The sequence below is a fragment of the Otolemur garnettii genome, unplaced genomic scaffold, assembly GCF_000181295.1.
Source record: "Otolemur garnettii isolate 467f Iridium unplaced genomic scaffold, OtoGar3 scaffold00007, whole genome shotgun sequence".
In the NCBI taxonomy this organism is placed as follows: domain Eukaryota; kingdom Metazoa; phylum Chordata; class Mammalia; order Primates; family Galagidae; genus Otolemur; species Otolemur garnettii.
In genome coordinates this window covers 10,208,336-10,218,285 of record NW_003852402.1, presented here as the reverse complement: position 1 = coordinate 10,218,285, position 9,950 = coordinate 10,208,336, and the positions used below count along the sequence as shown (strand labels likewise).

General features: G+C 53.9%; 1 protein-coding gene across 3 annotated transcripts in view; it reads left to right on the top strand.

Moving 5' to 3' along the window:
* Positions 1–9,950, top strand: part of LOC100955391 (pyridoxal phosphate phosphatase) — a 24,430-nt gene that overhangs the window by 8,961 nt on the left and 5,519 nt on the right. Inside the window, exons 14-18 of one of the 3 annotated variants that reach the window (XM_023509278.1) lie at positions 217–333; positions 1,263–1,360; positions 1,650–1,809; positions 2,772–2,874; positions 4,882–5,016. In XM_023509278.1, coding sequence (XP_023365046.1) covers positions 217–333; positions 1,263–1,360; positions 1,650–1,809; positions 2,772–2,874; positions 4,882–5,016 — 613 coding nt within the window. Of the gene's footprint in view, positions 1–216; positions 334–1,262; positions 1,361–1,649; positions 1,810–2,771; positions 2,875–4,881; positions 5,017–7,566; positions 8,212–9,950 lie in introns of those variants that run through there. The other 2 variants (XM_023509279.1, XM_012801211.2) reach the window with 2 other exon arrangements.

The following is a 9,950-nucleotide window of genomic DNA, read 5'->3' as shown; positions in this document are numbered from 1 at the left end:
TTGCTATGAGCTGTGATGCCATGGCACTCTACCAAAGGTGACAAAGTGAGACTGTCTCAAAAAAAAAAAAAAATTATAACCATCATCCCATATGGTGTCTTTCCTGCTCATTGGAAACTCTAAGCTGTGGAGTTCTCAGGGCACAGATGCATTGGTGGGTGTTCATGACCCCACATACCTTGCCTCTGCCAAAGCCTACCTCCTCCCCACTCCCAGGTACCTGATGAAATTCCTGGCACGGCTGGCCGAGGAACAGGAGGTGAACAAGATGACACCCAGCAACATTGCCATCGTCCTAGGGCCTAACCTGCTGTGGCCACCTGAGAAAGAAGGGTGAGAGGCCATGGGTCAAGAATGGGTAGGAGGGAGGCAGTTCCCACCCTAACCACCTGCTGCTTGTTGTTCCCCTGGGCCTCAGTTTCCCCATACATGGAGGGGTCAAGTGACTCCTATTCTTGTTCCTTATGGTAACAAGGAACAAGTTGATGGTACCATGGACCCCACAGGGGTTTGGAAATAGGTATTCTGGGTAACAGCAGTGATAGAGTGCCTGGTGGCCTAGTATAGGGGTTGGGGGCCCAGAGGTCTGGCTCTATCTCTTTGCCTTCCAGGAATGGGCCTTAGGAGCTCATCCTCATGACCTCCATCCATTTCCTCATCTGTAAATTTCAGAGAAGTTATATAAACTTTGAGAGTTTTTGCTCTATGAATTAGATGAGATGATGAATGGAGAAATGTTTTATAAACTGTAAAGTCACATGTGACTGGTCATTATTTACTTGGCCACAGATAGCAAAAAGATTTCATCTCATGTGCTGAGTGCAGTTCCTTGGTAGAGGATGTCTAGACAAGACTGTGAGGGATGGCAGTGCCCATAGCTCAGTGGGTAGAGTGCCGGCCACATACACTGAGGCTGGCAGGTTCCAACCTGGCCCAGGCCAGCAAAAAACAATGACAACTGCAACAGAAAGAAATAGCCAGGCATTGTGACAGGTGCCTGTAGTCCCAGCTACTTGGGAGGCTGAGGCAAGAGAATCACTTAAGCTCAAGAGTTTGAGGTTGCTGTGAGATGTGACATCATGGCACTCTACCTAAGGTGACAGCTTGAGACTGTCTCAAAAAACAAAAAAAGACCGTGAGGGAAAATGTCCTTGATGTTATTGATCCGTGTCCTCAAGTGCACAGTACAAGGCCATACTGAGAGTTGGGGTCACGAAAATTTTACTAAGTGGATGAGTCACTTGTCTCCCTTTATGTCCCAGGGACCAAGCCCAGCTGGACGCAGCCTCCGTGTCTTCCATCCAGGTGGTGGGTGTGATCGAGGCACTAATACAGAGTGCAGACACCCTCTTCCCTGGAGGTAAAGTTCCTGCTTCCACGAAGGCTTCCCTCTGTGCCCTCCCTCTGCCTGGCACCGTCTCTGGCAGCTCTATGAACTCACCATGAGGCCTGGAGGAAATTGCTTCTCCACACTGAGCCTCAGTTTCTCATCCCTAAAATGGCAACAATCCTGTCTGCTTTGTGGGCTGTATGAGGCTCATGTGGGACTGGGAAGGCAAAATATGGCCCAACCATTTCAGGGAAGAGGGGGAGCGGCCTGACATGGCCTAAGCTCTCCAAGAGTTGACGCCTGCTGCTTTTCCCCCTAGACATCAACTTCAACGTGTCAGGCCTCTTCTCAGCCCTTGCCCCCCAGGACACAGTTGGTGACAGGCTGGCCTCTGATGAGCTTCCATCCATTGCCATGCCCACCCCAGCCACCGCCCTGGCTCCAGTTCCAGCCCCAGCCTCAGTGGCTACCAAGGAATGGTGAGGACTAAGGGGTGCAAATGACACCTAGACTGAGACACCATCTCTTAGGATTTCAAGCAGCATTTTGGCAAATGTGATTATTGGTATTTTTCTCCCAAAGACTAGCTCTCCCAGTCTGGAGAGGGTGGGGTCTCAGCCTTTGATGTATTCCCTGGTTCACTGTGTGGCAGTTTGCTAAGTGCCTACTGTGTGCCAGGCACTATTTCCAACCCTGGGGATTTAGGGAACTAGGGAGATGATCATTGTGGAATCTGTAAATACTTTCCAGTTTTCTCTTCCATCCTTCAAATCTAGAAAGGTTTCATGGTTCTGTGTTGCTTCCATACCAAGTAGGTATTAATTCAATATACCACAGACTGCCATGGCATAGACTGTGACTTTCATCAGCAGAGCAAGACAAACAAATGCTGCCCTTAGAGCTCGATTTTGGGGGGTGGGGGAGAAGAGAGAATCAGCACATATATCCACAGACATGGATGTGTGGCAGGGATGGTGCTGAAAGCAAGTTAAAGCAGGAGGCAGTCACATGGGGCCCTGCTTTAGTGCTGGATGAGGAAAGGCCTCCCTAAGGCTGAGACACCCAAGCAGAGACCCAAAGGCAGCCAAAGGTGAGCGTAGGTCCTCGAGTGACCAGAGTATTTCACGAAGATCCCACAGATTCTGAGCACTGAGGCAGAGGGCAGGCCCTGCATCTTAGCTCCCATCCTAGCCTACCTACCAGGCAGGTGGGATGCCCTCCTGACCCTGTCATGGGGTCACATAGCAGCCAGAGCTCAGTGGACACAAACTCTGGCCAATGCCAGAAGCATCTTCGTTGGGGAAGGGGGCGCAGATCCCAGGCACAGCTACAAGGTGGTAGGAAGCAAGTGCTCAAAGTACCCAAACTCTGCCTGACAAGACTCCAGGAGACTTCTGGGAGATGGCTAAGCCTAACCGTGACCTTCTCCTTCTCTCAGCAGGTCAGAGGCTGAGGCACCCCCAAGACCAGCCTCCCCCAAGGTCAACAAGAGCACCCTGGAGACAGCTGCCCCGTCAGAGGATGCAGCTCGAAGGAGTGAGTTAGTTGGCTACAGGAGAGAAGGGGATAGAGGGTGGGCAGAAGGTGACAGGCAATTTAAGTCCTCCCACCTTTTTAGACAGCTGGGGCAGACCAGGAATCAAGGTGTCGAAAAGCCCAGTTTGGCCACCTGGCATTCTGGGTTTAGATTCCAGCTTTGTGACCCCGGGCAGGTATAGTCACCTGTCTGACCCTCAGCTTCCTCTTCTGTGTAATGGAACAGTAATTGCCCTTACCTTGTAGGGCTGTGTGGAGCAGTCAGTGGTGCTGTGGGGAGCACCTGGCCCTAGCACATAGCAAGTGACCATTAAAGATGAGCCACATGAGCACTGGGGCACTGAAGGCCTGTCCCTCAAGAAGCCCAGAGATTAAGAGTGTGTATTAGAGAGGGAATCTTCAAGGGGGGGGGCAATGAAGGAAGATGGTAGAAGTGGGAAGAAGCTGGGGGCCTCCTTTTGAGCCCCTCTGGAGTACTTGCCAGTCCACTTGGTGAGGACAGGTAAGGAGGGTGGCTGGCACACTTGGAGGTCCTGCTCAGCCCCAGGCTCAGCACTGGCCTTTTCCACCTGGGTGTGCAAGCATAGTGCGGGAGTAGGTGGGGAAGCTCTGGACCAGGAGCTGGCAGATGGTTCAGGCGCCTGCCTGGAGGAGGGGGCCTTCTAGTCCCCTTTCCTGGAGGAGGGGGTGAGTGGGCTGTTGGCTCACCTGAGCACAGAGCCTTAAGTACTTGAAAGGCTATCACAGCATCACTCAAGCTAGTCCTCACATCGGCCCTGGGAGGTTAAGGCTATCACCCTGTGTTACCACTGAGGAAACTGAGGCAGCAAGCGAACCACCCCACATCCCCCTGCAGGTGGAGCTAGGGCCAGAGTCACAACCTCCAGACCACACAGCCCAGCTGTCAGATACCCCTAGGCTGTCTCATGAGGAACTGCTCAGTGGATCTTGGAGAGCTGGGGGTAGGGCATTCAGGTGGGCTTCAGAGAGGAAGTGAGCAAGCCACAAGTATCAGCAAGGAGAGGCAGCATCATTTATTCAATAGACAGAAACCCCTACCTGGCGCCCAGAAGAGGGCCTCACTGGGTTTATGACCTAGGGAGGGAGACAAGCAGGGACTGAGTAAAACAGAAACAGACAAGATCATTTCGGAGGACAAAAAGCCCTATAAGGAAAGCAAAACTGGAAACAGGCCAGCTGGACTGGGGTAGGGGGTAGGGTGGTCAGGGGAGGCCTCTGAGGGGAGAAAGGCAGGAGTGACCTGAGTGATGGGTGGCCCACCCGTGCAAACCTGTTCCCAGCAGGAAGAATGGCAGCTGCAAAGGTCCTGAGGTGGGGTGATACTCAGAAGGTTTACCACAAGCCACATGGATGCTTAACTTCCCCTCCTTTCCTTCTTCCACAGCCAAGCGCCCAGCACCAGCCCGGCCCACCATGCCACCCCCTCAGCTCTCCAGCCCCCGTACTTCCCCCCCCAGCCCCGCCCCCACCCACTGGCTCTGGCAGCCCTGGGATGCCCCGAGCTCTGCCCCGCCGTTTGGTTGGCAGCAACCTCCGGGCCCCCACAGTGCCACCCCCACTGCCCCCCATGGCCCCCCAGGCTGCCCAGCGCCAGAGCCGGCGTTCACCAGCATCCCCCAGCCCAGTCTCCTCAGGCACACCTGTGCAGGTGGATCTGGCGGTGCCCACAGAGGAGGGAGGGGCCGCTAATGCTGCAGTGGAGCTCCCCACTTCCCCAGCTATCACCCCTCAGCCCCGGCACCGGAGTCTTGCCTCAGAGAGCGACTGAGGGGCCAGCTCTCAATGTCCCTTCCCTCCCACCTTGTCCCCCTAGGACAGCCCTTAGCCCTCCCAAGGGTTAGGGGCCTCCAGCCCTTGCTCACAAGTGCCTCAGTGCCCCATGGGTTGGCCCCATGGCCAGGAGGGCTCAGGATAATCCTCCACTTCCAGACCTTTTCCTCTTCCACCCTGGGCTTGAGGTCCCCCCATCGTACTCCCCACTCACTCTCTGGCAGGGTCCCAGAGGAGCCACCGGAAGGAAGGAGAGGCTTGCCTGCTCCTACAAGACTTATTTTTCTCTTGCCAACATATTTTTTATAAGTCTGGTAAATAAATTATTTTGGACAAAACTGGGGCAGCTGCCCGAATGATAGTTTTCTTTTCTGTCCTTGAAATAAAGAAGGCACTTTCATACAGGGGAACAAATTACTTATTCTTTGCCTCCTTTTTTCCTGTCTGAAATGATAACTGCTGACATTTTCAGAGCTTTCACTGTGCTACACACTGCTTTTCTGTGCATGATTTCCATTTCATCTTCTTTCAGTGACGTTAAATCCCATTGCCTCTGACAGATGAGGAGACTGAGGCTCAGAAGTGGCCTGCCAAGGTCATAGGGCAAGTAAGGCAAGGACCTGGGACTAGGACCTAGGTCTGACTGATTCCAGAGCCTGACTTGTTACTCACATTCTGGGCAATTTACTCAACTTCTTAGTATTCCAGTTTTCTCATTTGTGAAACAGTATAGCAATTCCCACCATGAAAGTGTTCTCAAGACCAAATGAGACACTGATAAAGAACAAAGCACCACCCTTGGTACATAGATGTGCCCAATAAGCACAGGCTGCTGCTACTGCTGCTTCCTCCAACCATCACTGGGAGAAGGCAGTGAAGGCTCCCCAGGAACAGGAACGGATCTGCCCTCAAATTTTCTCTAAGGTTGCTGTCTGCCTCATCCCTTACACCCAAGGAACTCCTGGAACCAGGCAAGAGAAGTGACAATTAGAATCAAGTGCATGGCATCAGAAACCCATACTAGCCCAGTTAGGAGTGGGCCATCTAACCCAGATTGGTGTGTAAAGTATTGGGGGTAGGAGTAGTCAAGAAAGGATTCTTGGAGGAGGTGACATCTAAGAGGTTTTTTATTTTTTAGAGACCAAGTCTCACTTTGTCGCCCTCAGTAGAGTGCCGTCACATCACAGCTCACAGCAACCTCCAGCTCTTGGACTTAGGCAATTCTCTTGCCTCAGCCTCCCGAGTAGCTGGAACTACAGGTGCCTGCCACAACGCCCAGCTATTTTTTTGTTGTAGTTTGGCCAGGGCCAGGTTTGGACCCACCACCCGCGGTGTATGGGGCCGGTGCCCTACTCACTGAGCCACAGGTGCCGCCCCTAAGAGGTTTTTCTTTTTTTTTTTTTTTTGAGACAGAGCCTCAAGCTGTCCCCCTGGGCAGAGTGCCGGGGCATTACAGCTCACAGCAACCTCCAACTCCTGGGCTCAAGCGAGTCTCCTGCCTCCGCCTCCCAAGTAGCTGGGACCACAGGCGCCCACCACAACGCCTGGCTATTTTTTGGTTGCAGCCAGCATTGTTGTTTGGCGGGTCCGGGCTGGGGATTCGAACCCGCCACCTTAGGTGTACGTGGCTGGCGCCTTAGCCAGTTGAGCTATAGGCGCCGGGCCTAAGAGGTTTTTCTTAAGGAGCTAGCCAAGTGAAAAATTTAAAAGAATCCTTCATCCCCACACTTTAAACCACTGGCTCCTCAAAGATCCCAAGACCAGCAGTTCCTTTAGATCAAAAGGTCACCTAGTCACTGCCTTGGGTAATTAGCCTCTGCTGCTCTGGCTCCTTCCTTCCCTGGGGTGTTCCAGTGACAGGCTGCCTGTAGCCCAGTGCTTCTCCACCATGTTCTCACAATAGAATCCCTGTAATCAAAACACCAACCTTGCCAGGCACCATGGCTCACACGTGTAATCCCAGCACCTTGAGAGGCCAAGGCAGGAGGATGGCTTCTGGCCAGGAATTCCAGACCAGTCTGGGCAACATAGTGAGACCCCATCTCTTTTAAAAATAGAAAAATTAGCTGGGCATGGTGGCACGCACATGTTGTCCCAGCTCCTGAGAAGCTGAGATGGAAGGATCGATTGAGCCCAAGACTTTGGGCCTGCAGTGAGCTACGATCCTGCCACAGCACTCCAGCATGGGCCACAGAACAAGACCTTGTCTCTTAAAAATAAAAACATAAAAAATAAAAACACCAACCTACAAAAAATTGCCCAGGCCCCACCCAAAATAACTAAATCAGGACTTCTGTGCCGCTGGTACGCATTGGTATTTTTAGAAAGTGTCTGTCAAAAGACGAGCTGGTAAGATCTACGCATCTTACTGTATGTAAATGACATAGCTCAGTGCGGAGAGCCACTACTCTAGATCAAGGGCCCCGACACCCAAGAAGACACCATGCGCTGCCTGCCCTCTCAGGACTTCCCTCAGAGCTGGGGCCGCCACAGTTCAAAGGGCAACAAGACTACACCTCATTGAGCATTTGTTTTCCTCCTAGCAACCAGCTTTCCTAAGCTTATGAGTGGCTGAAGTATGGGGCTATTCGCGTCGCGTTTTTTAGTTCTAGCTCCTTATTGGTTTAGAAGAGGGTCCGTCCCTAAGGCTCCCGCCCTGAGAAAGGTTAGTGACATTGAAACTCAGCTTCGATTAGTCCTGCAGAGATAGAGGCGGAGCGAAGGATTATGCTAGTTCTCCATTGGTCGTCTCTCCTCCGAGATTCCGCCCCTTTCCCCGAGTTCTATATGATCGCAACCTCGCTCCTCTCCCAATTCTCGCCTCCATTGGTCGCAAACCAGGCCGTCACCCCGCCCCTAACCCTCCCGGCGCGCCGATTGGCGGCTGCCAGCCCAGCCCGGACGAGCGCACCGTGCCCGCGGAATGAGCGCAGCGCTGGCGGCAGAGGGCGGGAGGCTGGCCGCCTGCATGGCGCGCTGTGAGCGGCTTCGTGGCGCGGCCCTGCGCGACGTGCTGGGCCGAGCGCAGGGCATCCTGTTCGACTGCGACGGGGTGTTGTGGAACGGCGAGCGCGCAGTGCCAGGCGCTCCGGAGCTGTTGGAGCGGCTGGCGCGGGCCGGCAAGGCGGCGCTGTTCGTGAGCAACAACAGCCGGCGCGCGCGACCCGAGCTGGCCCTCCGCTTCGCGCGCCTGGGTTTTGGGGGGCTGCGCGCCGAGCAGCTGTTCAGCTCGGCGCTGTGCGCCGCACGCTTGCTTCGCCAGCGCCTGCTCGGACCACCGGAGGCGCCGGGCACTGTGTTCGTCTTGGGCGGTGAGGGGCTGCGCGCTGAGCTCCGCGCTGCGGGGCTGCGCCTGGCTGGGGACCCCGGCGGCGACCCGGGTGCGGGGAACGCCACGACCTCGCGCGTGCGCGCTGTGGTCGTCGGCTACGACGAACATTTCTCCTTCGCTAAGCTGAGCGAGGCGTGCGCGCACCTGCGCGACCCCGATTGCCTGCTTGTGGCCACCGACCGAGACCCATGGCACCCGCTCAGCGACGGCAGCCGGACCCCAGGTGAGCGCGGGGCTGGAGGAGAAACCGAGATAGGGGACGTCTTGCGCGTTCGCCTCCATGCCTAAGGGTGAGGGGCGGGGAAGGGGCGTCTCTGGATGGCAGGTGGGGAACCTTAGAGCTGCGTGGAAGGCCCTGGGTGCTTTCGTGTGTACGTCTGGTAATTCCTGTAGCCACTACTCTGAGGGAAGCAGTCGGGTCTCCGTTTGACAGTTGAGGAAAGTGAGGCCCTTTGTGGCTCAGGGAGTTGCTGGCAGACTTTGCCCCACCCACCGTCAGGGTGGGATTAGAGGGTTGGAGAGAAAGCCTGGAAAGTTTGTGCCCCTATGTATGGGTTGGAACACCGTTCGCAGAGGCAGGATGCATGCAGGTGTGTGAGGAGCACAGGAAGTGAGATTTGACCTGAGTTGCAGTTTCAGCTCCAGCTCCACGCAGTTATGTAACCTCCAGGCATCTCTGCCTGGGTGTGAAATAGGAATGCTCATCATGCCAGTTTCATTCAAGGGAACCATGATTAGGGTGAGTGTCTGGCACATAGTAGGTGCTCAGATGATGTAAGTTGTCGCCATAGTACCCCCACGTTACAGAGAGCTTTAGGAAGCACCTCATTAGTCTATTCTTATTTATTTGCAGATTACTCCAGAGATGAGAGTTATTGTCTCTTTCCCTTTTTTTTTTAAGAGACAAACTCTCACTTTATCGCCCTCGGTAGAGTGCCTTGCCGTCACTGCTCACAGCAACCTCCAACTCCTGGGTCTAGGCGATTCTCTTGCTTCAGCCTCCCGAGTAGTTGGGTATTGTCTCATTTTTTCAATTAAAGAAACTGGGGGGCGGCACCTGTGGCTCAAAGGAGTAAGGTGCTGGCCCCATATGCCAGAGGTGGCTGGTTCAAACTCAGCCCCAGCCAAAAACAGCAAAAAAAAAGAAACTGGGACACCTATAGTTCTAGCTACTTGAGAGCCTGTAGGGGAGGATCGCTTGAGGCCAGGAGTTTGAAGCTGTATTGTGCTAGATAATTGCACCTGTGAATAGCCAGTGCACTCCAGCCTGGGTACCACAGTAAGACTTTAAAAGAAGAAACTACTAAGAGAGGGGAAGTGAGCTTCCCAAGAGTGTAACCCACTAGTGAGTTAGTGACAGGGTGTAGAGTCTGAACTTGGCTCCTGTGACACCGATCCTTGATCCAAGGCACTCTTCACTGCTGTCTTATGTATTCAGCCCTGCAGAGGAGGCAGGAGCAGGCAGGGCCACTACACCGTGGGAGGCCGGAGTTAGACTAGAGCAGGTGGCAGCAGAGGCGAACTGGCAGTGATGTGTGTGTGTGATCAGGTCAATACCCCAGTCAGACTGGAGGCCTGGACAGATCTCTGTCACTCCCCTTCTGTTGGCCACCGACCTGGTCATTTATACCAAAATCCTAGGAAGTCAGAGTGGTACTGAGCAAGGTGAAGCAGACATAGGATTTTTTTTTTTCTTTTTCCTTCAGTAGAGTGCAGTGGCATCATAGCTCACAGTAACCTTAGACTCCTGGGCTCAAGCAATTCTCTTGCCTCAGCCTCCCAAGTAGCTGGGGCTACAGGTACCAGCCACAATGCCCAGCTATTTTTAGAAAAAGGGTCTCTGGCTCAGGCTGGTCTCAAACCTGTGAGCTCAGACAGTCTACCTGCCTCGGCCTCCCAAGTCCAGTCAAATATAAGATTAAGATGGGGTGGAAATGGCTCGGCGCCTATAGCTCAACCAGC